At 56.4% G+C, this 27,467-nt stretch overlaps 1 protein-coding gene across 1 annotated transcript; it reads left to right on the top strand.

Annotated features, from left to right (window-relative positions):
• Positions 1 to 76: 76 nt before the first annotated feature.
• On the top strand, positions 77 to 25,828 carry LOC106984042 (tripartite motif-containing protein 26). The gene is made up of 9 exons (XM_053223329.1): positions 77 to 234; positions 10,480 to 10,947; positions 11,045 to 11,140; positions 12,633 to 12,863; positions 18,686 to 18,708; positions 19,101 to 19,216; positions 19,835 to 19,867; positions 20,229 to 24,644; positions 24,696 to 25,828. Exons 2-8 carry the CDS (start codon positions 10,510 to 10,512, stop codon positions 20,909 to 20,911), a joined length of 1,620 nt encoding a protein of 539 aa, XP_053079304.1. The 5' UTR covers positions 77 to 234; positions 10,480 to 10,509; the 3' UTR covers positions 20,912 to 24,644; positions 24,696 to 25,828.
• The last annotated feature ends 1,639 nt before the right edge of the window (positions 25,829 to 27,467 follow it).

Here is a 27,467-nt window from a genome sequence, read left to right as displayed (position 1 = left end):
GAGACCCGCGGATTTGCCCAGTGATCAGTGACGTAGCAGAGCTGCGGGCTCCCATTGGGAAGCGGAGTTTGGCAGCAGCCAATCCGGGCGCTGATCCGAGAAATCTCGGAGCCGCGCCCGGCGGATCCCGGAGACCGCGCGGCGGGGACGCGCGGAGATCGCGATCCGGAACCGTCCGCCGAGCGAGAGCAGCGCCCCCGGCCCGGGGCTCGCGGCGTGGAGATCGGCGGTGGGGTGAGTCGGCGGGGAGGGGGGGCGGTGCGCCTGGGTGCGGGGCCACTGCCCTCCCCGGCCCTCTTGGAGCCGGCAGGTGGCCCGGGGCCCGCGTCGAGGCTGCTTCCGTCTGCTCGTCCGCCAGGCGGGGGAGGGTTTAGTCGGAATGAACCAGGTTAGGCGCCGGGCTTGGAGCTACACGTTCACTCCATCCTGCAGCCCGTTCGCGCTGCCCGGTTGACTTCATGCCTCGTTCGCCTCAGAGAACAGGCTGTGTCAGTTCATCCTGGAGGAGCAAGTGGCGGGGGGGGGGGGGGGGGGGGGTGCGGGGGGGGGCAGGCGCTTCCAGATTCCCGGTGCGCCCCGGGTTGTGTGTGACACCGCACGCTCTGCGTGTGCGCCCCGGCTTGTGACACCGCAAGCTCCCCGTGTGCGCCCCGGATTGTGACACTGCACGCTCCGCCTGTGCGCCCGTTTGTGACTTCCCACGGGTCCTAACCCTTTCCCCCCGTCTATTAACATCTTACATGTGGCACATTTGTTACTGCTGATGAACCGATATTGATACCTTATTGGCCAGAGTCCATAGTTACTCCGAGTGACTGAGTTTTCACCTAAGCACTTGTTCTGTGTCATGATCCCATCCAGGTCACCAGGTGACATTTGGTCAGCATGGCTCCCTAAGGCCCCTTGGCTGTGGCAGTTTCTCAGACTTGTTTGTGATGATGTTGACAGTTTCACTGCCTCCCGGTGATCTGTGTTCTGGGCGCCCCTCCACTGGAATCCCTGTGATGTGTTTCTCCTAAGACCGGCTGCAGGTGATTGGGTGGAGGACCCCAGAGGAAGGCCGCCCACAGTGTCAACACGATGTAAGACGTGCTGTTGATTGTGACCCGTTGGCATCGTGTAGCCAGGCCTCTCAGGTGTAAAGTCACTCTACTACATTTCATACTGAACTCTCTGGCAATAAGCAACTGTGTGCAGCCCACTTCCAAGGAGGGGGGCGTGCTCCTCCTCCCTGAGGACAAGTATCTACATATATTACTTGGAATTCTGCAGGGGAGTTTAGTCTCTCGTGTTCTTTATTTATTAACTCAGTCATTTATTTGTATCAGCATGGACTCGTGGATATTTGTTTTATACTTTGGGTTATAATACAATACTGCTTTATTTTGATGCTCAAATTGTTGCAGCTTTGGCTTTTGGGTGCCCTGTCAAGTTGGCTCCTGTGTCCTTGCTAGCATGTGTTTATAGAGCTTCTTGCAGTTGAAAGCACTTTATGTGGCTTCACTTGAACTTCACACAGTGCAGTGAACTTGACAAGACATTATTATTCTCCTCATGAAGAGGTAAGGAAACTGAGGCCCAGGAGCAGTGAATGACTTCTTAGATGTCACTTCCCTGCAAGGGAGCGACAGACTGGTCTCAGACAAGGGCTGACCACCCCAGAAAACCCTGCAAACCGCAGAAGGAAGTCCGTAGTCCAAGCTGAGGTTTCTTGGGGCGACTTCAGCCTTAGGCCCCAGGATCAGAACAGAAAAGATGGAGAATGGGAAGATAATGGTTTTGGAAAATAAAGGCTTAATTTGAGTGGCATCCAGGAGGAAGTACCATCTGCCAGATCGGTAGACATGAAAGGTTGACCTTCCCCCCAAGCCGGTGTGTGTCGAGGGAGGCGAGGGGCAATCTGGGAAGTGTTTGTGGTCAGAGCGTCTCATCTGAGGGGGAGGGAGGGGTGGGCAAGTGTGGGGGGAGCATGAAGAGGGTGGTGCTCGGGAGACAGTTGACAGACCTCCTGCCTTGTGCCCAGTGCTGGAGCTGAGAGGGTCAGCGAGGAGTGGTCCTTGGGCAGAGCCATTAAGCTCTGAGCACAGGGAAGGTCTCACGAGGGGCTGGCCTGTGTCAAGTCTTCAGGGATGAGCAGGAGCAGAGACAAGAGCGGGTACAAGGACCAGGGGTGGGGAGCAGGGGCCCTGAGGACACAGCTGTGTTCCTGGCTCAGGGCAGGGGGGCCAGCTTGCAGGAGGCTTTGTTTGCCATGCAGTGCAGGAGAGCCCCAGGTCGAGAGCTGTGTTAGGATGGCCCTGGTGGCCCTTTGTAGGACATCTGCTACGTTCCACCAAATCGTCAGTGCTGTCAGTTTAGGTATGTTCCACACAGAACACACATCCTGCCAGCTGAATCAGGATGTGCTGCTGATCACACTCGAGAGACTGAAATGTAATGCCATGGGCATCTGAAATTTGACGGACAGTTGTAAATCACTCACCAGTTGCTCAGATCCCTCCGTCGTCTGGGAAGTGAACAGTCAGGATATCTCCATCTCACTAACCCGTCCCTGGCTCTTTCCTGCCTGATAGCCAAATTGTGGAAAACCAGCACAGGGGACGCCTGGCCTCCGTCTTTCATCTGTGCTTATTCTGCGTTGCTTGTTCCTGTTAACGGCCATGACTTTGTGTGGCACATCAGATATGCTGCTGTGCTCGGCCAACGTCTGTTTCAGTTTGCCCTGTGAGAGGCCTGGATGTTCCCCCCGACCCCCATGTCTTCCTGGTGATACCGAGCTGTGTAGAGGTCAAGAATGTAGCCGCAAGCTCTACATCTGAGTGACTGCAGCTGGGTGAAAATCCGGGTTTGCGTGCTGACCCAGGAGTCCTCACTGTCGGCTTTGGTTAGAAGGACAGCCCGGGGTGAAAGAAGGTTTTGTTGGTGTTTGCTCGCACCATCCAGGAGCCGTGGGAAAGGGCCGTGGTGGGCCAGAGCAGGCTGGAGACCTGGCTGTCCTGACAGGTTGTATTCCACCTGTGGGGCCAGAGAGGGAACTGCTGCCCAGTGTCTGCCCTTCTCTGGATGAATAGGCTGTTTTTTGGGTTGTTCTTTTTTTTCTTCACAAATGCTTTGTATAGTTCAGCCTAGTAACCTTCAGCAACTTCCTGTGCTGTATCAGTCAGGATTCCTTTTTTTTTTTTTTTTTCAAATGACACACAAGTCCAATTTGGCTGGGCATAAAGGGCATTTATTGGCTCACGTGATGGCAGAACTCAAGGGTCAACCTGGCTTCAGGCACAGCTTGATACAGGGTTTTACAGGATGTCATCAGGAACCAGTTTCTCATACCTCCTCTCTGGGTTGGCTTCACTCTCAAACAGGCTTAGCAAAATTGCTCATGTAGCTCCAAACCATATGACCTCACCTCTTGCACGTTCTCGAGAAACCACAGAATCTTTTCCCCATCTAAACTAGGTCTCCTTGTGACTATCAGTCCTTGAGTCATGTTCTCACCTCTGAAGCAGGCACCGTGGCCAAGGCGGCATCACATGCACTCTCTCGCTCCACCCTTGAGCTGAGGGAGAGCTCTGCCCTAAGCACATAATCCCCAGAAGGGAACTGGGAAGAGTTAGCAAAGGAAGGAAGAATGGAAGCTAGGGGGACCGCTCGCCCAAAGACTGAGCTCTTGCATCACTTACCGCTGGGACCAGGAGCACCATGCCGTCGTCTGCTCTCGTCTGCTGCGGTGGGACTCCTCAGCCAGTGCTCGGCCTCTCTCATGCTGCTTCCCTTGTGCTCCATCTTGCTTCCTCCCTCTGCCTTCAGCGTCACTCGCATATATGCACACATCACACACATATGCACACATCACGCACGTATATACACACATCCTGTTTCCCATCCTCCACACTGGCAACAGTTTAGAAGCTGATAGTACCCGGTGTTGACAGGGCCGTGGGGCAGCATGGATGCCTGTAGCCTGCTGGTGGCAGCATACAGTGGTAGTGTCAGTGTGGAAACAGTGTGGCTTGATCTGCTTAAGGATGTGTTTGCTTGCTTGTGTGTACCAGGACACGGTTGCAGAAACGTTCACAGAACCGTGTTTGTAACTGTCCCGAGCAGGAAACGGTCCAGGTGGCCATCAGAAGCAGGCTACATGCATACCTGTTTTCTTTGCAGATACTGCATTATCACAAACAGAAAGTTTGAGGTAAGCCCACATCAGGCAAGGCTCTTAGTGCCACTTCCCATCGGCCTTTTCTTGCTTCGTATGTTGGCGTCACATTTTGGCAATCCTCACAGTATTTCCAACCTTTGCATTATGATTACAGTTGTTATGGTGATCTGTGACCAGCGGGGACACTTACCCTGAAAGCTCAGACAACAGTTGGAATTGTTTACATACGGTATTTTTAATTAGGGAACGTACGTTGCTTCTTAGACATAACGTGACTGCACGCCTCATAAACGACAGTATAGTGTAAACACAACTTTTTTTTTTAATAGGAAATTTATTGTCAAATTGGTTTCCATACAACACCCAGGGCTCCTCCCAACAGGTGCCCTCCTCAATACCCATCACCCACCCTCCCCTCCCTCCCACCCCCCATCAACCCTCAGTTTGTTCTCAGTTTTTAAGAGTCTCTTATGGTTTAACACTCTCCCTCTCTAACTTTTTTTTTTTCCCTTCCCCTCCCCCCTGGTCTTCTGTTAAGTTTCTCAGGATCCACATAAGAGTGAAAACATACGGTATCTGTCTTTCTCTGTATGACTTATTAAACACAACTTTTTCATGCACCGGAGAACAAAATGATTGCTTTGACTTGCTTTATTGTGATCTTCACTTTACTGTGGTAGTGTATGACTGAACCCCCAAATCTCCAAGGTGTGCCTGTTCGTCAGAGGTAGAAATATAGTGTCCAAAAGCAATGAACATGAATGACATCAGCTCACAATCACATGAATGCACCTTACAAACATGCTGATGATACCCAACCCTGCAAGAAGAGGTACCAGCTGTAGGATGAGAGGGGAGTGATTTGTCACCTGTGTCACATATGCCACGGCATCTGTCTCCCCAGACATGGCTCTCCCTCCTCTCCCAGTGTCTACATCCCTGCAGCCAGACCCAGGCACCGTGACAGGAGGGTGCTGGTGATGTGGTCTTGCTGGTCTTGCTGTGGAGAATGTGGAGAAATCACCCCTCTCTCCCTCTGCTACTTCGCCGTCTGGGTGGAGGGGAAAGGACAGGTGGCTGCGATTGCTTGGCCTTGTACAGACATGTGGGAAGCATCTGTGCTCATCAGATGCCCTGTGCCCGTGCTTCTTCACCTCCTGGCTAGGAGGTGCTGGCACTGGGCTGGATTCTGGGCATAAGGCAGACAGTCTCTGTCCAGATGTAATGAGGCTCATTAGCCAGGACTCAGCACTGCAAAGAAGTGCAGGGCACAGCGTGGGATGCTCTCAGGCTTTGTAAGGGAAAGAGCCTGTGGTCTCAGTCTGTCTGGTCGGGAAAGAATGGCCAGAGGAGGTGGCATTCAGCTAAGCGGGAAAGGAATAGTGTTCAATGCAGAGAGAGTAGCATTTTCTAAGGGCTCAGGCAGGAGGGAGCATAGCATTTTGGGGGACATGGAGAGGGTTTTGAGTTGGCTATGCGGTCGGGTTAGGGTGGGGGTGGCAGGAAATGAGACTGCAGACAAGGGCTGGGCCTCGGTTCCTTGGCCTCAGGGAGGACTGGAAGGGGTTTTGACTTGATCCCTGGGGCACCAGAAGAAAGCCACCGAAGGGTGCTAACCGGGCTGGTCGCGTGGGCACACCTGCATCTGAACATGCGGTGGAATGTGCGTGCCGGACGGGAGGCCGGCCTGGGGGACCAGAACACAGGCAGCGGAGGCAGGAGGTATTGGGAAACCCTGGAGGGCTGTGTATCAATCAGCTCCAGTCCAGCTTCCAAAGGGTCACGCACGTGCATCACTTGTTCGGAGCTCTGGGAGGGCAGGGACTTTGCCACGTTTGTCCTGTGCCGTATCCTCGGTGCCTGGCACGTAGCAGGTGTCCGGGACATGGGGGAAGCGTGACAGCCTGCTACGTACAGCCTGCAGTGGCACGTCAAAGCCTGTTCCATCCACCCCCATGGCTGCCACAGCCCCTGAGCCCTGGGGTTTCCACCGCTCACAGCGCAACTCAGCCCAGCCCCACTGCGTGTCAGAGCACCACAGACGCCGGTCCTGTGGGGACAGTAGCCCACATGTGACCTCAGGAGTGCACTGGCCGCACAACCTGTGTCCCCCAACACTGTGGCCCACCCACCAACCACAGCCAGGGCTGCAGGACCTGAAGGTTCCATCGTCAGCCAAGATGCGGCCACTTCTCCGCAGCCAGATCAAGATCACTTGGGTTTTGCCCTGAATTCGTCGTCTCCAGATTTATAAGGCATCACAGGTGTTTACTTCTAGGAGAATTTGCTTATTTCGGATGAAGAATTGGGGCTTAGCCTGGGGCCCCAGGAGCCCTTAAATGGGATTCCCATGGGGAATGAAGCCATCAGCTGAGTGCTTTGTGATTACAAGCAAGAAGGGGCTCCTGTTTACACCCCATGCGTGGGCTTGGCAAGCAGCCTGGAGGCCACTGGCAGCTCTGGGCCGTGAAGCCCACAGCTGGGACTTGGTGCCTTCCAGGTCCCTTTCAGTGGCATCCGGGAGCCCAAGGCAGCGGGAAGCAGGGAGGACAGTGTGGGGCAGCTGAACTACAGACAGCTGAAGGGGAAGTTAGGACCTGCGGGGGCGGAAGACGGTTTCCATGAAGAAACAAGGGACAGTTGGGCCAGGGCAGGGGCAGAGCGAGGGGTGTGCCTGCCACCCCAGAGCAGTGGTGCGTGGCCGCTGGTACCAGGCAGGCCACGAAATGATCTCAAGTGTCAGAATTCTCACTGAGGGTAATGGGGACTGGGTGGATGGTATGGCCTGGAAGGGTTTCCAGCTCTTTCCGTGGTTCCTTCTGCCCCAGAGCAGGACCATTGCCCCTCCATACTGTGGAATCCAATGACATAGAATGTTCCAGAGGCATTGCACAAGACAAAGGGCAGAGTCTCGCTGGCGTGAGCAGGTCCAGCCTGCCAAGGCTCCTGCACTGGAGCCCTCTCCGAATCTGAGCTGCTGTGCTTTTGGTCAGTGCACACACTGGGCAGCTCACAAAGCGCTTCCACGTGGATGGCCTCACGTGAGCTCCTGGTGTTTCCCAGGGAGCCAGCCGAGGAGGAGGATCCAGTCGAGCCGCCGTAGCGCTGTGCCCCTGGGCACACTGCTTGACCTCACTGAGCCTCAGTTTCCCAGAAGAGTATCCCGAGAAGCTGGTCACCCGGCTCTGGGGCCCCAGACGTGACCCTTGGTTGTTGGACTGACCAGTTTACACATCCAGTCGTGTGTGCAACCGGCAGCGTGAGCTGTGTGTTTGGGATGGAATCCGTGTAACCGGGTGTGGGACGGTGCATGGAGACACCGAGCCTCGATTGCCTGCTCAGGCCAGGCTCACAGACATGGGGTTCGCACAATTCACGTCACCTTTGGTTTGCCCGGGCCCACCGCCTGTGTGCCCACACTGAGCATCCACAAGGGGACAGTGGCCTTGGTCATTCCAGACCCTTGTACACATTCCTTTAAAAGTGATAGAAAACCAGAACGCCCTCCTCAGGAAATGATTCTAACTTTGTATGATGTTTCATTGAACCATTTAAAAGTGATAGTCCTTAGCCCCAAATACGGCAGGATGAATCACCTAAACGTGGATGTTCCCCTTCATCACCTCAGTAAACACTGTTAAAAATTAATGATGATTTTTTTATGATCCAGAACCCAGGCTTTTTTTAATGTTTATTTATTTTGAGAGAGAGAGAGCACAAATGGGGAAGGGACAGAGAGAAAAGGAGAGGGAGAGAATTCCAAGCAGGCTCCATGCTGTCAGCTCAGAGCCTGACCCAGGGCTCAAACCCATGAACCATGAGATCATGCCCTGAGCCGGCTTCAAGAGTCAGTCACTTAACCGGCTGAGCCACCCAGGTGCCCCTAGTACTGTGTTTTGTCAGAGTTCCTCTAGTTGTCCCAAAACTATTTTTGTAGCTTTAAAAAAAAACAAAACAAAACGGGTGCCTGGGAGGCTCAGTCGGTTAAGCATCTGACTGCAGCCCAAGTCATGATCTCACGGTCCGTGGGTTTGAGACTTCGCCTCAGGTCACGATCTCATGGTTTGTGGGTTCGAGCCTCACATCAGGCTCTGTGCTGACAGCTCAGAGCCTGGAGCCTGCTTCTGCTTCTGGGTCTCCCTCTCTCTCTGCCCCCCCCACCCCCACATTCACACTCTGTCCCTCTCTCTCTCTCAAAAATAAATAAATGTTAAAAAAAATTTTTTTTTTTTAACAAACAAACAGGATCCAGTCAAGGTATTTGCATTTGGCTGTTATTTATCTTCGGTCTACGTCAAGAACAGTTTTTTGTTTTTTGTTTTTTTCCCCATGACATTGACTGATTTAAAGGCTGGGCCAGTTGTCCTGTGGAAGGTCCTATATTCAGAATTTATCTGATTGTTTCCTAATACTGTGGTTTAGTCTGAATTTATCTGATTGTTTCCTCATCCTGTGGGTTAGCTCATTTCTCTTTCCCTCATCTTTTCTGTATGTTGGAAGCTAGGTCTACAGGCTTCATCAGATCCTTTCAGGTCAAACATTTTTGGCAGGATTCCTTCACAGGGGATGTCGAGTGTTCCATATGGTGCCGTACTGGGAAGCCAGTGCCAGTCTGTACCTCTCTGAGCGTTGATGGGTTTGGTCACTGCTTGGGGTGATCACCAGATCCTCCCCTCATCAGGGCACATTGGGAGGTCATCCACGGGGAGGGCCTTCAGCACCATGGGACTTACCGTGTTCCCTAATACCTTTCTTGCTTGTAGCATCCACTGATAATGCGGGTTGCAATGTGGTGGTCTTCTGTTACCCCCGGACAGCCTCATGCATCTGCTACATGTGTGGGCATTTTCATGCAGTGTTGGCATGGGGCCTGGCTGTGACCACGGTCAGGTGCACAGGAGGTGCTGTCACCAAGCTCCCTGCGGTCTGCTGTTCTCAAAGCAAGCTGCAGCCGTACGTCCCAGTCCCAAGGACAGCACGTTCCGTCCCCAGCAGCAGTAACAGTAACGGTGCCCCTTGCCAGAGCCCGGCACCGGCCAGCTTCCTCTTGGTGAGGGACCAGCAGTTCCCAGGGTCTATCGCAGCCTCGCTGACACCCCAGACACAGCCGTCTGTTCTTTCCTGTGAGCTTTGTGTGTGCATGGCGTCCCTCTAGGCCACAGCCTCTGAATCCGTGCTGCTGTTGGTCATCAGCATTAGGAGCATCCCTTACGTCCACACGGTACTCACAGCCTATGAGGCACTCTTGTAATTGTTGCATTGCATCTCGGGGACAAGACCTTATTCCCGTGTCATTTCTCTGGGGTTCATCTCCAACTCCTCCCAGCTCGTCACCACAGGGCAGGGCCTCCCCGTCACCGGGCTGTGACACACTCTCCCCGCACACAGCCACTAGTGGTAGTGACTTACCTGTGTCTGCAGGTGCCTGCTCCAGCCTTGCGGTGACCCATGTGCCCTGTAGGCCGGCTGTCTTCCCGCCTGTCCTGGTCCCTGCCCCTTGGGGACTGTAATTGAAGCATGTGCCACTGTGGCTGCTGCGTCCTCACCTCCTCTCCTGCTCTGTTCGTGCTTCGAACTGTCACCATGTTTGGGAACCAAGGGTTCTGACTTCTGTGCCCGCGTCTGTGTCCTGTGCCCTCAGTAATCCTTTGTCTCCGCCCATGTAGAAACTTCTAGGTAAGCATCAGTGTCCCCATTTTATGGATGAACAGACCGAGGTTCAGAGTACTTGAGAGGCGTCTCGTCACACAGAATCAGGGGCAGGGGGCCACCGTTCATCAGCTCTGCTGAGGCTCCTTCCCCAGACAGGAGGTGGGCCTGGCCATATGGGTAGACAGGACCAGTGTCCTCTCCAGCCACCCGGGGACTCCTCCCACATCAGTGTCCTGCATGAGCACCCCCGGGAATGGTTGTGCAGCCGGTGCACAGCTGAGGGAGCACTGTGCACACAGGAGACACCACAGGCCTGTGTGTGTTACAACACACTTCCACCACATAGTTAACACGCGTCTTACTCTGTCGCACTCGGTATGTCAGAGCACTTTCCCAACACTAAGGGATGGAGAGGGTCTTAGGCCGGAGCGCTGCCCCGGCAGCATGGCCTGGGCTGCTGGTGCTGTGCTCCCCAGCCCACCAGAGTGCCCTCTCTGGGCCTCCCTTTCCTCATGTGCACAATGTGGGGCTGGCCTGGAGGGTGGGTGAGGTCCTTTCGCCTGCATGCTGTGGGCTCTGGTAAGCCTCTGCTGACTGTCCCCGGCAGTGTGGGCTGCCACTGTGCGCCCCAGCCCCGCCCGCTCTTGACACCGTGTCTGGTCCTCAAGGCAAAGAAGCCCCCGTGAGCCGAGGACACCATGGCCACGTCGGCCCCACTGCGCAGCCTGGAGGAGGAGGTGACCTGCTCCATCTGCCTGGACTACCTGCGGGACCCCGTGACCATCGACTGCGGCCACGTGTTCTGCCGCGTCTGCACCAGCGATGTGCGCCCGGCCCCGGGCGGCCGGCCCGTCTGCCCACTCTGCAAGAAGCCCTTCAGGAAGGAGAGTATCCGGCCCGTGTGGCAGCTGGCCAGCCTGGTGGAGAACATCGAGCGGCTGCAGGTGGACAAGGACAGGCAGCCCGGAGAGGGGGCCCGGGAGCAGGCGGACGGCAGGCTGTGCGAGCGGCACCGCGAGAAGCTGCACTATTACTGCCAGGACGACGGCAAGCTTCTGTGCGTCATGTGCCGCGAGTCTCGGGAGCACCGGCCCCACTCGGCCGTCCTCGTGGAGAAGGCTGCCCAGCCCCACAGGGTGAGCCCTCCACGCCCCTCCCCCCACACGCCCCGCGGCCCCACCTCCCTCCCCAACCCGGAGCACCCACCTGTCCCCACCGCCCGTCTCCCCACAGGAGAAGATCCTGAACCACCTGAGCACCCTCAGGAGAGACAGAGACAAGATTCAGGGCTTTCAGGCAAAGGGAGAAGCCGACATCCTCACCGCCCTGGTAAGTGAGGCTGTCAGCACAAAGCCTGAGGCAGCTGGCTGTGCGGAGGGGGAGCTGGGAGGCTGTGCAGGGGAGGCTGTGCCGGGAGGCTGAGCAGGGGAGGCCCTGCCAGGAGTCTGACCAGGGGAGGCTCTGCCGGGAGGCTGAGCAGGGGAGGCTGTGCTGGGAGGCTGAGTAGGGGAGGCTGAGCAGTGTCAGCCAAGCAGGAGAAGCTCTGCCGGGAGGCTGTGCTGGGAAGCTGAGCACGGGAGACCAAGCAGGAGTGGCTGAGCAGGGGAGGCTCTGCCAGGAGGCTGAGCAGGAGAGGCTGTACTGGGAGGCTGAGCAGTAGAGGCCAAGCAGGGGAGGCCCTGCCAGGAGGCTGACCAGGGAAAGCTGTGCTGGAAGGCTGAGCAGGGGAGGCTGAGCAGTGGTAGCCAAGCAGGAGAGGCTCTGCTGGGAGGCTGAGCAGTAGAGGCCAAGCAGGAGAGGCTCTGCTGAGAGGCTGAGCAGGGGAAGCTGAGCAGTGGAAGCCAAGCAGGAGAGGCTGTGCTGGGAGGCTGAGTAGTGGAGACCCTGCCTGGGAGGCTGAGCAGTGGAGGCCAAACAGGAGAGGCTGAGCAGGGGAGGCTGTGCTGGGAAGGCTGAGCAGGGGAGGCCCTGTTCAGAGGCTGAGCAGGGGAGGCTGTGCCGGGAGGCTGAGCAGTGGAAACCCTGCCGGGAGGGTGGCTTTGGGCTGGCGTCCTCATCTACTGCAGGAGTGGCCCTGTGTCAGCTAAGGTTCCTTCTGTGTGACTCACCATGGTTGTGGGTCCCGTCTGGAGCTGCCCCTGTTGTGCTAGGGATGGCCAGAGTGTAAGGGACCAGCAAGGTCCTGGCTGAGTCCTTCCTGTCAGAGGGGGAGGGAGATGAGATTCTGACGGTGGAGGGGAGCCGGAGGGTTTGGGAAGAGGGAGGAGGCCAGGGACGGCCTGAGCGGCTCTGAGAACACTGTGGATGCTGAGTCCTGTCCCAGGACTGCCGCCCACAGTCAGAATGCAGAAGCAGCACAGCACGTGCATGATTAGGAACGGGTCAGGAGGACATGTTCCAGGTTCCTGGGGGAGCGTCAGTGTCAGGGAGCTGTGTGCTGCAGGGATATGGAGGCCCCACAGCGAATGAGAGACCCTCGGGGAGAAGAGTGAGGCAGGAGCTGGCCCAAGTCCAAGGAGCCCCTGTGCCCTCACTGTTGTGCATGGACATCAGTCAACAGGGGTTCTAACTCTGGCCAGACTCCAGCCTGCACTAAGCAGGGAGATGTGGAGGTAGGAAAGGACATGGTCCCTGAACACGGATATTCCATGGTTTCATTGAGGGAATAGGATACGGTCCAATGAGGCAGAGCTCGGGGACATATTTTGTACGTCAGACATAAGCTGGGGGGGGCCCTGGATGAGGGCAGGACCAGAGCCTGCGGGGATTCTCCACCCCACAGCGGAGGAGTCATGCCCTTCTCCCCTTCTTGTGCCCGCAGAAGAAGCTCCAGGACCAGAGGCAGGACATAGTGGCTGAGTTTGAGCAGAGCCACCAGTTCCTGAGGGAGCGGGAGCGGCACTTGCTAGACCAACTGGCGAAACTGGAGCAGGAGCTCACGGAGGGGAGAGAGAAGTACAAGACCAAGGGTGTCTCGGAGCTGGCCCGGCTAGCGCTGCTCATCTCTGAGCTGGAGGGCAAGGCCCAGCAGCCAGCAGCAGAGCTCATGCAGGTGAGCAATCTTCCCAGGGTAGGGGCGGGAGGCCAGGGCGCTGGGTCCCTACCCCACCGCTCACCTGCGGGACCTGGGGACACGCACCCACTAGGTCTGTGCCCCACCGCTCACCTGGGGGACCTGGGGACACTCACCACTAGGTCTCTGCCCCACCGCTCACCTGCGGGCCTGGGACACTCACCACTAGGTCTCTGCCCCACCGCTCACCTGGGGGACCTGGGGACACTCACCACTAGGTCCCTACCCCACCACTCACCTGCGGGCCTGGGACACTCACCACTAGGTCTCTGCCCCACCGCTCACCTGGGGGACCTGGGGACACTCACCACTAGGTCCCTACCCCACCGCTCACCTGCGGGCCTGGGACACTCACCACTAGGTCTCTGCCCCACCGCTCACCTGGGGGACCTGGGGACACTCACCACTAGGTCCCTACCCCACCGCTCACCTGCGGGACCTGGGACACTCACCACTAGGTCTCTGCCCCACCACTCACCTGGGGGACCTGGGGACACTCACCACTAGGTGTCTGCCCCACCACTCACCTGCGGGACCTGGGGACAGGCACCCACTAGGTCTCTGCCCCACCACTCACCTGCAGGACCTGGGACACTCACCACTAGGTCTCTGCCCCACCGCTCACCTGGGGGACCTGGGGACACTCACCACTAGGTCCCTACCCCACCGCTCACCTGCGGGACCTGGGACACTCACCACTAGGTCTCTGCCCCACCGCTCACCTGGGGGACCTGGGGACACTCACCACTAGGTCCCTACCCCACCGCTCACCTGCGGGACCTGGGACACTCACCACTAGGTCTCTGCCCCACCGCTCACCTGGGGGACCTGGGGACACTCACCACTAGGTCCCTACCCCACCGCTCACCTGCGGGACCTGGGACACTCACCACTAGGTCTCTGCCCCACCGCTCACCTTGGGGACCTGGGGACACTCACCACTAGGTGTCTGCCCCACCACTCACCTGCGGGACCTGGGGACAGGCACCCACTAGGTCTCTGCCCCACCACTCACCTGCAGGACCTGGGACACTCACCACTAGGTCTCTGCCCCACCGCTCACCTGGGGGACCTGGGGACACTCACCACTAGGTCTCTGCCCCATCGCTCACCTGGGGGACCTGGGGACACTCACCACTAGGTCCCTACCCCACCGCTCACCTGCGGGCCTGGGACACTCACCACTAGGTCTCTGCCCCACCGCTCACCTGGGGGACCTGGGGACACTCACCACTAGGTCCCTACCCCACCGCTCACCTGCGGGTCCTGGGACACTCACCACTAGGTTTCTGCCCCAGCGCTCACCTTCGGAACCTGGGGACATGCACCCACTAGGTCTCTGCCCCACTGCTCACCTGGGGGACCTGGGGACACTCACCACTAGGTCTCTGCCCCACCACTCACCTGCGGGTCTTGGGACACTCACCACTAGGTCCCTACCCCACCGCTCACCTGCGGGATCTGGGACACTCACCACTAGGTCTCTGCCCCACCGCTCACCTGGGGGACCTGGGGACACTCACCACTAGGTCCCTACCCCACCGCTCACCTGCGGGACCTGGGACACTCACCACTAGGTCTCTGCCCCACCGCTCACCTGGGGGACCTGGGGACACTCACCACTAGGTCCCTACCCCACCGCTCACCTGCGGGACCTGGGACACTCACCACTAGGTCTCTGCCCCACCGCTCACCTGGGGGACCTGGGGACACTCACCACTAGGTGTCTGCCCCACCACTCACCTGCGGGACCTGGGGACACTCACCACTAGGTCCCTACCCCACCGCTCACCTGCAGGACCTGGGACACTCACCACTAGGTCTCTGCCCCACCGCTCACCTGCGGGTCCTGGGACACTCACCACTAGGTCTCTGCCCCACAGCTCACCTGGGGGACCTGGGGACACTCACCACTAGGTCCCTACCCCACCGCTCACCTGGGGGACCTGGGACACTCACCACTAGGTCCCTACCCCACCGCTCACCTGGGGGACCTGGGGACACTCACCACTAGGTCTCTGCCCCATCGCTCACCTGGGGTACCTGGGGACACTCACCACTAGGTCTCTGCCCCACCGCTCACCTGCGGGTCCTGGGACACTCACCACTAGGTCTCTGCCCCACAGCTCACCTGGGGGACCTGGGGACACTCACCACTAGGTCCCTACCCCACCGCTCACCTGGGGGACCTGGGACACTCACCACTAGGTCCCTACCCCACCGCTCACCTGGGGGACCTGGGGACACTCACCACTAGGTCTCTGCCCCATCGCTCACCTGCGGGTCCTGGGACACTCACCACTAGGTCTCTGCCCCACAGCTCACCTGGGGGACCTGGGGACACTCACCACTAGGTCCCTACCCCACCGCTCACCTGGGGGACCTGGGACACTCACCACTAGGTCCCTACCCCACCGCTCACCTGGGGGACCTGGGGACACTCACCACTAGGTCTCTGCCCCATCGCTCACCTGGGGTACCTGGGGACACTCACCACTAGGTCTCTGCCCCACCGCTCATCTGGGGGACCAGGGGACACTCACCACTGGATCTCTGCCCCACTGCTCACCTGGGGGACCTGGGGACACTCACCACTAGGTCTCTGCCCCACCGCTCACCTGCAGGACCTGGGGACACGCACCCACTAGGTCTCTGCCCCACCACTCACCTGGGGGACCTGGGGACACGCACCCACTAGGTGTCTGCCCCACGGCTCACCTGCAGGACCTGCGGACACACCCACTGGGTCTCTGCCCCACCGCTCACCTGGGGACCTGGGGACACGCACCCACTAGGTCTCTGCCCCACCGCTCACCTGGGGGACCTGGGGACACTCACCACTAGGTCCCTACCCCACCGCTCACCTGCGGGTCCTGGGACACTCACCACTAGGTTTCTGCCCCAGCGCTCACCTTCGGAACCTGGGGACATGCACCCACTAGGTCTCTGCCCCACTGCTCACCTGGGGGACCTGGGGACACGCACCCACTAGGTCTCTGCCCCACTGCTCACCTGGGGGTCCTGGGGACACTCACCACTAGGTCTCTGCCCCACCACTCACCTGCGGGTCTTGGGACACTCACCACTAGGTTTCTGCCCCATTGCTCACCTGGGGGACCTGGGACACTCACCACTAGGTCTCTGCCCCACCGCTCACCTGCGGGACCTGGGGACACGCACCCACTAGGTCTCTGCCCCACCGCTCACCTGGGGGACCTGGGGACACGCACCCACTAGGTCTCTGCCCCACTGCTCACCTGGGGGACCTGGGGACACTCACCACTAGGTCCCTACCCCACTGCTCACCTGGGGGACCTGGGGACACTCACCACTAGGTCTCTGCCCCACCGCTCACCTGGGGGACCTGGGACACTCACCACTAGGTCTCTGCCCCACCGCTCACCTGCGGGACCTGGGGACATGCACCCACTAGGTCCCTGCCCCACCGCTCACCTGGGGGACCTGGGGACACTCACCACTAGGTCTCTGCCCCACCGCTTACCTGCGGAACCTGGGGACACACACCCACTAGGTCTCTGCCTCACCGCTCATCTGGGGGACCTGGGGACACTCACCACTGGGTCTCTGCCCTACCGCTTACCTGGGGTAGCTGAGACACTCACTGATTCTCAGGCCTGGGTTTTCTCTCCTGAGACATGAGCAGGATAACCCCACTGCCCCCACGTATTCCAGCAGTCAGGTGAGTGTAAGATGACATGACTGGCATATGCTGTCACTTCAAAAAGCAAATTTTCTACCAAAAAAAGTGTAAGAATTTTAGAAAGTGCTGTGGAAGTGGAAGGGAAGGTCATTGCTCTTTCCATGACTGCTCCTGTCCTCAACTCTATCGTTCACAAGTCTGCCTGCTAGCCAGTCCAATGGGGGCTGATTCTTGTGGTTTGGAGCAGACGCAGCCTGGATGGGGGGCTGAGCAGGAGCTGAATGGCAGCTCCTCTCAGGGACCTGAAGGACTAGAGGATATGGGCAGCTGGGGAAGGAGACTGAGATGGGCGAGGTTTTTTCTGCAACTGTAGTTACCCCCAGAGGAAAAGTCAGAGAGCAGGCAGGGAGCCTCTGGAGCACTTCCTGGAGGAGGCAGCTTGGATGCTGTCAGGGGGAGAGTCCTGACCTGAAAAAACTCTGTGACTCCCTGCTCCTGAGCCTGTCTGAGGAGTGCCCCCTCCCTGATCAGGGCTCACAGCCTCTCTGAGGTGTCCCGCCTCCCTGATCAGGGCTCAGTGCCTCTCTGAAGAGTGCCCCCTCCCTGATCAGGGCTCAGTGCCTCTCTGAGGAGTCCCACCTCCCTGATCAGGGCTCACAGCCTCTTTGAGTAGTCCCGCCTCCCTGACCAGGGTTCAGCGGCCTCTCTGAGGTGTCCCGCCTCCCTGATCAGGGCTCAGTGACTCTCTGAGGAGTCCCGTCTCCCTGATCAGGGCTCACAGCCTCTCCGAGGAGTGCCCCCTCCCTGATCAAGGCTCACAGCCTCTCTGAGGTGTCCCGCCTCCCTGATCAGGGCTCAGAGCCTCTTTGAGGAGTCCCACCCGTTGACCAGGGTTCAGCGGCCTCTGGAAGGGTGTGCTTGATCTTCCTCCCCCTCCCCGAGTGAGAGGAGGCCTGGGATGGTCTCACTTGCTGGTGTGCAGTTGGGCCTGTGTGTCTGCGGTGGAGCCCCCAGGGTCTCCTCCAGGAAAATGCTGTCTGTTCCGGGCCAGCAGCCTCAGGGAGAGAAGTAAGGCAGGCCCTCCAGGTGTATGAAGAGATGGCCTTGGCCGGCCTCTGTGCTGCTGGGGATTCCGCCCCATGAATCTGGACCCGCGGCCCTGTGCCCACATGCTGGCACACCTGCTGGCCACGCGGGTGCATTCGTGGCCTCTCTGAGCTGGCCGTGGTGTACGTGTCGGGGTGGGGGCAGATTAGAAGGATTTACTGGACACTCACAGCTAGTCTCTAGACAGGCGCTTCAAGGACGGGGCCCGGCCTCCCCTGCCTGCCATCAGTGTCCTGTCTGTGTACCTATCTGTGTCCCCGTTGCCCCCTCTGCCCCAGTCTGCAGGACTGGGGCATTAGGGCAGCTGCAGTGTCAAACCCAGTACCCTGGCTCAGAGAGAACACTTTCCCTTCTTCCAGGAACCGGGCGGCCAACCGTGAGGTTATCCTGGAGGCTGGGTGCCTCTACCTGCTGGTTCCTCCTGCTTCCAGGGGTGTGGGTCTCAGCTAGGACAGCACCCCAAAATTTCCTCTCTGCTTCCTTTCACATCCCATTGGCTGCACTCGGTCATGTGACCAGGCCTGACCACAAAGTCATCTGGGAAGTGTAGTCGGCTGGGTGGCAGTCTGCCCACTGTGATCCCAGGGCTTCTGCTCTTCAAAGGAAATAGGGGCAGGGGGTGCCTGGGTGGCTCAGTTGGTTAAACGTCCAACTTCAGCTCAGGTCATGATCTCGAGGTCCATGAGTTCGAGCCCCGCATCGGGCTCTGTGCTGACTGCTCAGAGCCTGGAGCCTGCTTCGGATTCTGTGTCTCCCTCTCTCTCTGCCCCTCCCCTGCTCGTGCTCTCTCTCAAAAATAAATACACATTTTTTAAAAACTAAAAAAACAAAACAAAACAAAAATAAAGGAAGAAGGGGAGGAGGCACCACACACATCATGAGCCACAACCTCTTGACCCAGCCATGCCACTGGGTGCCAGAGCCATGGGGAAGGGACTGTGCATGGGTGCCCTGGCTCCTAACAGACCTGTGACCTGTGACCTGTGAGTGGGGTGTGATCGAACCCCACTGATGCTGTGCTTTCTCCTTCCAGGACAGCAGGGACTTCTTGAACAGGTAAGAGAGCTCCCTGTGTCCCCCCTGCCCTTCTACTAACCTGACCTGTTTGAATTGATGGTGTCCGTGTGCTGTGGCTCTTCCCACCACCTTCCCTGCTGGGGAGCAAAAGCACATCCTTGAGAAGTGCAGGCTTGCGGGTTCTGCGTGGCCCCAGCTGTGCTGGGTGGAGACAGGACAGGTGACCAGGGGCCCAGTGCACAGCAGCACGGATGTCCAGTCTGTAGGTGGTCTCAAGTCCTGGTTCAGCTGCAGGCAGTCCCCTCTGCCTCTGAGCCCCTGGTTTTCTGTCATTTGACTGGGGATGGTCATACCTGTCCTTCCCGCTTCATAATTGTTGTGAGAATTAAAAGAAATACAGGGGGACCTAAGTAACTGTGTCATTTCCCTAGGTATCCGCGGAAGAAGTTCTGGATTGGGAAACCCATTGCTCGAGTGGTAAAAAAAAAGACAGGAGAATTCTCAGAAAAAGTGCTGTCTCTGCAGCGAGGACTAAGAGAGTTCCAAGGTGAGGGCCAGGGTGGGGCACTAGGGTAGGAGTCAGGCCAGGAGGCATTGGGGTCGGGGATCAGAAGCCAGGCAGGGAGGGCACTGGCGTGGGGGGTCAGGAGCTGGGAGTCGCGAATCAAGTCGGGAGCCAGGCAGGGAGGGCACTGGGGTGAGAGTCAGGAGCCGGGCAGGAAGAGCATGGGGGTGGGGATCAGGAGCCGGGCAGGGAAGGCACCGGGGTGGGGATCAGGAGCTGGGAGTTGTGAATCGAGTCGGGAGCCGGGCAGGGAGGGCACGGGGGTGGGGGGTCAGGAGCTGGGCAGGGAAGGCACTGGGGTGGGGATCAGGAGCTGGGAGTCGCGAATCGAGTCGGGAGCCAGGCAGGGAGGGCACAGGGGTGGGGATCAGGAGCTGGGAGTCGCGGATTGAGTCCGGAGCCAGGGCTCTGTTTGGAGGAGTGGAATCAGCTCCTTGCTGTCACCTTGTTCGGCCTTACTCCTGGGTCTGCTGGTTGTTTTCTCTTCTCTTCTTGGGTCTCAGGGATGGGGGCCTGTCAGGAAATGATTCCTGTCCTAGTAGGACACAGGCCCATACGTGTGTGGGGCTCGAGGGTCACTGCTGTGTTTTTCCTCCCCAGGGAAGCTGCTTAGAGACTTGGAATACAAGACGGGTAAGTGTCCGAAGGGCTGTCCCAGTTCACCTGCTGTAGAGAAAAAGAACGCCCTCCCCCCAGAGAGGCACCCTGGTCCCTGCTGTCCCTGGCCCCTCCCTCTTGCAGCGAGATTTCCCAGCTGCTGGCCTGAGCCCCCGCGTTGTGTCTGTAATCAGCCACAGAGGCCTGTACTTGATCGTCTGACCCTCCTCTGCAAGACATGCAACTGGCCAGAGGCCATGTGTGCCCCAGGCCCTGCTGTCAGGTCGTGTCCTGCATGCCCCTGAGCTGGGATTGGTCCCCCTGGGCTTATTCAGTGGGCAGCCCTGGAGACCTGCCTCCCGCCTACCGGTGACTCCTGGTTCTGCTGTCCCCACAGTGAGTGTCACCTTGGACCCGCAGTCGGCCAGCGGGTACCTGCAGCTGTCAGAGGACTGGAAGTGTGTGACGTACAGTGGCCTGTACCAGAGCACTTACCTGCACCCGCACCAGTTTGACTGTGAGCCGGGTGTGCTGGGAAGTAAGGGCTTCACCTGGGGCAAGGTGTACTGGGAGGTGGAGGTGGACAGGGAGGGCTGGTCCGAGGAGGAGGAGGAGGGGGAGGAGGAGGAGGAGGGGGAGGAGGAGGAGGAGGAGGAGGAGGCCGGCTACGGGGACGGGTACGAAGACTGGGAGACAGATGAGGACGAGGAGTCTTTGGGGGAGGAGGAGGAGGAGGAGGAGGAGGGGGGGGAGGAGGTCCTGGAAAGCTGCATGGTGGGGGTGGCCAGAGACTCTGTGAAGAGGAAGGGAGACGTGTCCCTGCGGCCAGAGGACGGGGTATGGGCCCTGCGCCTCTCGTCTGCGGGCATCTGGGCCAATACTGACCCCGAGGCTGAGCTCTTCCCTGCGCTGCGGCCGCGGAGGGTGGGCATCGCCCTGGACTACGAGGGGGGCACCGTGACCTTCACCAACGCCGAGTCACAAGAGCTCATCTACACGTTCACGGCCACCTTCACCCGGCGCCTGGTGCCCTTCCTGTGGCTCAAGTGGCCTGGGACACGCCTCCTGCTGAGACCCTGAGCCCCGCGCCCCCCCCAGCCCATGACCCCTGACGCCCCCCTCCCCTGGGAGCCCTGGACTGTGCTGGGAACGGGGTGTCTGGCCATCGCACCTGGAGCAAGTGGTCCCCCGCCCCCCATGGCCGGGGCCCGTGGGGGCTCGCTCAGTGCTGCTGCTGTGCCATACAGCCGTAGTCAGGCTCTTCCCCCAGCCCCTGGGGCTCCCCATGCACACTTCCAACCCGAGGGCCACGGGGCCCCTCTTCTGCCCACTGCGTTTGACCCAGCTCTGCACTCTCCATGCTGAGTTAGAGGAGAAGCAGTGTTTTGCTGCCCCGTCCAGCATCCCACGCTGACTCTTCCTAGGAAAAAGCAGGTGACTGTGAGGCCCAATCCACATGCTTCCCGCTTGCCCAGACCCTCTCTGCTGCCTGTGTTCCCCAGCACTTGAGACAGCTGCACTGCCCCCCAGCTCAAGAGTCTCAAGCACCCACACGCACGCTAGTGGACAGGGCAAAAGCCCGCCACGGTTTCCAGGCTGCGTAATAAGCCTCCTGGAGTGCCGCAGAGTCGGGGGTCAGCATGGGCTCCATGCTTCTCCAGGAGAGAGCTGAGCGTCTGATGTGTGTGCATTGAAGAAGGCGGGACCCCCTGGAGGACCTGTGGACTTGGAGGAAGGATCTGCGTACGTGTGGCTTTGGTTCACCACTTGTGACCAGTGATCAATATAACCCGTGGGTGTGGCCACAGGAGGCAGATTGTCCAGGGCGTCCAGAATATCCTGCTCTTGACCAGTCCTCTGAAAGCACCAGGGCAAATACCGCTGAAGCCACACCTGGAATCCGGTCCCCTCCCTGGCAGCCTGGACAAGTCTGCTCAGGCTACGAAGCAGGAAGCCTGTGTCGCGCCTGACTCCACACACACAGTCTGTTCTCCTGGGAGAAGGGCGGTGGTGGGCACAGGAGAGGTCACCGGGTCCTCGGGTCAGGAGAAGGTTAGAGCCTGGCCTCGTACGCCCAGGCCCAGCCCCGTCCCAGCCTGTGTCCAGGGCCCTCTCGTGGCCAGCCCCACAGCCTGCCAGCAGCCTGCCCCAGAGACCACGTGTTCCCAGCCACTGGCCTCCACACTGTCCGGGACTTGCCCTGTGCATGTGTCCCGTGCTGCCGGGTCACACATCCACCTGATCCTGCCTCTAGGTTTGTAAGGTCCTGGAGGGTGGAGACCGTGTCTTCTCCTCTGCACTCCCTGCGGCACTGCCTGCAGTGTGGGCACATAGTAGGTGCTTAATAAAAACTTGATGAATGAGCAGCCTGGGTTTACACATATTTTATTATAACTCAGATACCCCCAGACCTTCTTAGTCTGGCTACAGAGAGGTTCCACGGACAGTGGCCCCAGGCTTTGCTCCCCCACCCCTTCTGGGACGTGTACCTGCAGCTCTGCCCACCATTTGCTCACACACTCTTTGCACATAACACTGTCCTCTGTTTGTACACACACTCTTTGTTCACAGGCTGTTGGCACACACGCTGTTGTCTGCACACACATTCTTTGCACATACGCTGTTTGCTCACACGCTGTCTGCACACACTTTGCTCTCATGCTGTTTGCGCACACACTGCTTGCTCACACACTGTTGCACACGCGCTATCATTTCTGCTCCCCCAGACAAAAGCCCCCTTACCTCCCTTCCCACGGGGCCAGCCCTTGGTTGAGCCCCAGCATCCGCAGAGTGCATGATGGGGCCGTGAGAAGGTGACATTGGTGGCACTCCCAGAATCTTTCCTCAGAAAATAAGCAGTGCCCAAAGGAAATACAGCAGAGACTCTGTCCTGCTGTGTGACACATTCAACTCTCTGGTTCTGGCCTCTTTCTGATTTTTTTAAACTGCCATATTAAAGGTGGAAACGGAAGAGTGGGATAAAGCCCCTTCAAGATCTTGTTTATGACTCATTTAGGTTCTCCCTTTTTATTTAATTGTTCTTTTTACTTTTCTTTCCAAATACAGATATGCAAAATGTGTCAATTATAGACATACAATGTGCGTTATCAGTTATAATAAGGTCAGTTAATCTGCATTTGAGTCCTGAGAGACAATAATCACCAGCATATGCTTGAAATTCTTGAAAATTTATTTTGTTGGTTGATGTGAATTGTTCCCTGAAATTATACTCTACTAATCTTTTATTTATGGAAAATTTTCATAATTCTCAAAATGCCTTTTCTCCTTTCTTGGAAAGAATTTTTATATAATGAGGTTTCTGAAATGTTTTAAGGTGATCATTGTATAATTAAAAGCTCATAGTTATTAAATAGGGAACATTTCCATTTGAACAAAATATGAATGCCTTCAGGTCATTGTTGCTTTACCGAGTCTCACAAGGGTCATGCTTCCAGGATAATCTGTAGACAAGCAAGTGTCAGCATAAAACAGCCTTGCAAAGTCATAAACAAAACTGCATACTGGGTGACACCATCTTAGAACAACAGAAAGTTACCAGCAGGGTACTTACTCAGCAAGTTCTCTGGAACCCTTCTATTTTGTAAGTAGTTTTTATACGTGAGCTGCAACTACACATATGGTCCAGTCTACCTTCCGTGTTCCCACAAAGGAGAAAGAACACTGCCTGCCCTCCCACCCCCCACGGCAGGAGGGGGTCGAGCTCTGGGCTCCCATCCCCACCCACCCTGAGCTCAGGCAGCTGAGTCCGGTGTCTGTGAAAGCAGTTCACACCTGGACCACTGGCAAACGTGGCTGCTTTTCCTTCCTGTGCGGCTTCATCTTCCCTGCTGTAATTGCCTCTTTCTCCCCTTTTGCTTCATCTCCTACATCCTTGTTACTAACTGAACCCCAAAGACTTGGCTGGGAGTCAGGGTCCCTCAGGGTGCTCACTTCCCAGGTTCTCTTCTCAGTGCCGTCTCTGCCACCTCCTGACCTTCAGTCTGGGACGGCTGCCCCTCACCTGTGCCCAGCCTCCTGGCTCTCCCTTCTCTGCCGTATTGGAACCCTGGCTTTGGTTTCGTTTTCTTATCCTATTTTTTCCCTCTTCTTCATTTACTTCCTTCTGGTGAAACATCACCCCCTAGCTTCCTGAGAAATGGGGCATGTAAGTCGAGTTTTTGAATTTGTAAACATCAGGATGTATGTGTCCAACCTTCCCCCACCATGGTGCTAATTAACTCAGTGGACCCTGTCATTCTAGAAATTCATAAGCTTTCGGTTCTGGGAAACATTACTGAATTATTTCTTGATGGTTTTTCTCTCCTTCAGTTTCTCTGTTCTCTCAAGTCTATTCTTTGCCGCCTTCATATAGCTCCTGAATTCGTTTACTGAGTGCCTGTGAGAAGCCAGGATGTGTCTAGGTTACAATAGCAATAAAGTAAACAAAGTCCCTGCATGGAGTTGATATTCTAGTGGAGGGTAATGGGCAGTGAGTGAGAGTAGAAAATAAAACAGTAGTTAGCACCCTGCAGAGACCTAAGATAGGAGGATGATGTGTAGTAAGCCAGATGGTCAGCGCCTCTCTCAGAAGGTGGCATTAAAGCTGAAATCCAAATTCCGAGAAGGAATTCTAGGATGGCAGCAGCCAGAGTCACAAGGCAGGGACAAGCTGGGCACAGGAAGATGGGGTGTCTGGAGTGTGATATTGGAGAGCAGGGAGAGGTCAGCAGAGGCGACTCATGTCAGACCATGTGAGCCTGAAGTCAGCACTGGGGAGGGGCTGTGCTGACCCCTGGGGTGAGTGTGACGTCAGGTCAGCACGGGGGAGGGCCGTGCTGGCCCCTGGGGTGAGAGTGAAGGTCAGCACGGGGGAGGGCCATGCTGACCCTAGGGTGAGCTGACCCCTGGGTGAGAGTGAAGTCAGCATGGGGGAGGGCCGTGCTGGCCCCTGGGGTGCCCCAGCATCTGCCAGAGGGCCAGGCAGAGGAAGGACGCAGCAGCCAGCCAGGTGAGAAGGAGCCCAGCGAAGCAGCAGGTGGAACTGGAGAGGTTAGATGCTTCGGTTTAATAAATAAACCTTTCAGGCATTTATACTTTTAGAAAACATGATTATTCAGTTATTATTACCTGAGCAGTTACTGTCTGGCAAGAAAATCATGTAATAAAGCAGGCACTGTACAGACTAAAAGTTTCACCAGATTCTACAGACTGCAGTCGTTAACGGCTAGAGCTGAGGAACCCTGGAAGAAAGCCTTGTTACGGCTAACATGGGCAAGATCAGCTCTATGACAGCAGAGCACAGAGCGCGTGGTCGTGGTTAGAGGCTTCCCTGCAGCCCCACACCCTGAATGGTGATGTTGCCGTGGACACCCATGGCCAGACCCCCCTCAGAACAAGCAGGAGAGGTCCCCAGGCCCTAGCATGAGGATTCCACAGGTTAGGAGCAGGGGAACAGGGCAGAAAGAGAAGGTCACAACTTAGACATGGAAAAAAGTTTGAAACAAATCGGGGGGTGGGGGGGGGCGGGGGCAGGCATGCAATGTTTTGCTCTGACAATGACACTCATGTCTGGCTTTGGTACCTAGGTCCTGGTCACTCTTTTCCTAATGTTCCATGAATGTTCAAAAAGACTGTTTCCTGTTAAGTCTATGGGTTCCACATGTGATCATTAGATGAACTTTATTTTGTTATTCCAATACACTGTATCTTTATTCCGGAAATCTTATTTTGTGCCTCAAATATTCTATATATCTTTACAATTTTTTTTGCCTTTGAGTATCAGTGACTGAAAGAAATATGTTTTAAAATCTGCTATTAAGTTCTTTTTGTAACTGACCATGAATTGTTAGATGTGTTAGAGCTTAGAATTGTTAGTTTCCAGATAAATTGTTCCTTTTACCAGAATGTAGTGTCCCTGTTTCTTGCACCAAATAATACTTCTTGCATTGAAGTATGTTTTCTCTGATAGTAATACAGTTACATCAACTTTCCCATCACTATCATTGCCCAGTATATTATTTTTAATTTTTTTTGTACTTTTTTTTTTTTTTTATCTTTGTTGGTTTGGTTAAGTTTTCTTTATTCCATTGTTCTCCTCTCCTGGTTTGGAAGTTACATATTTTCTTTCTCTTTATCTATAAAATTTTACATGCATACTTGAATTAACAAAAAATAAAGCATATCAATGTCCCTCTGTCCTTCCAGCAACAGAAGACCTTGGAAAGTTTTAACTGGGAACACACCTTCATCTACATGATGCTATTATTCACAGCTTTGTCCCACATCTGTGTTGTTTCCAGTCTCCCACTGTGACAACAATGCTGCTAAGTGGGCACCTGACTTTCGCTCAGGTCATGATCTTGCAAGTTTGTGAGTTCGAGCCCTGCGTTGGGTGAGCTGGAGCCCCATTTCTGGTAAAACAGGAGCCCTGTGTGAGCCCCACTTTCTCCCCCCCCCCCTTGTGAGACTCTCTGTCTCCCTCTCTCTGTTTCTGTCTCTAACCCTCGCTCACTTACACCCTGTCTTTCTCTCTCAAGACAAAACAAAAACAAAGGGCGCCTTGGTGACTCACTCGGTTAAGTGTCTGACTTCGGCTCAGGTCACGATCTCGCAGTTCGTGGGTTCAAGCCCCGCGTTCCACTCTGTGCTGACAGCTCAGAGCCTGGAGCCTGCTTCAGTTTCTGTGTCTCCCTCTCTCTGTCCCTCCCCTGCTCAGGCTCTGTCTCTCTCTCTCTCTCTCTCTCTCTCTCTCTCAAAAATTAAAATAAAAAACCACTGCCGCTAAGTATATTTCTGCATCCCTCCTGATGTATATGCAAGGGTTTATCTGGATATGCACGTAAGTGGAATTTGGGCCGTAATGTGGTATGTTTTCTTTACCAGGTGTATGTTGGCTTTACCAAGGTGATGCCAAACTGGTTTTGAAAGTGGTTGCATTAGTTCACACTCACGCTGGTATCTGAACCTCCTCACTGCTCTTCGTGTTTGGTAGCATCAGCCCTGGAAGCCTGTGCCAAGCGGCAGGTGTAACAAGCTCACTGTGGTTGCCGTTTGCATTTCCTGGGTTGCTAACGATGGCGGCTTTGGGTTTCCTCTCTGGGTTCTGCCTGCTCACATCTTTTGTATTTTTCTCTGCAGTTTGCTTGCAGCTTGACATGCAGTTTCCATATACTCTGGATTCTAGTCTTTTGTCAGTTACATGTATACAGTCAGTGTCTTTTCCTAGTTTGTGACTGACCTCTTCACTCTCATCTGCTGTCACGATCAGTTCTTAACTGTAATGCTGGGGAATTGATAGATCTGTACGTTTGTGGTGAATGCTTTATTCACTTATTTACTTACTGGTCTTACGAGATCTTCCCTTACCCCCAGGTCCTGGGGATATTCTCCTGTCTTACCTTGTAAACGTTTTACAGCATTTCCCTCACACTTTGATGTGTACCTTACCTGAAAACAGTCGTGTGCACTCTTTGTTTTGAATGCCTCCAAGTAGTCCCTGTTACCGCTGGTCTATAGAATTAATGCTTCTTTATATTTGCTCATGTTTACCGGTTCTGAGCTGCCAGACAACATTGGCAGCAGCAGCAGCATCGCCGAGTCTTACCCTGAGCCAGGCAGTGTGCCCAGCACCATCACG

Source organism: Acinonyx jubatus, chromosome B2, assembly GCF_027475565.1.
Source record: "Acinonyx jubatus isolate Ajub_Pintada_27869175 chromosome B2, VMU_Ajub_asm_v1.0, whole genome shotgun sequence".
In the NCBI taxonomy this organism is placed as follows: Eukaryota; Metazoa; Chordata; class Mammalia; order Carnivora; family Felidae; genus Acinonyx; species Acinonyx jubatus.
This window is presented reverse-complemented; position numbering and strand designations above follow the sequence as displayed.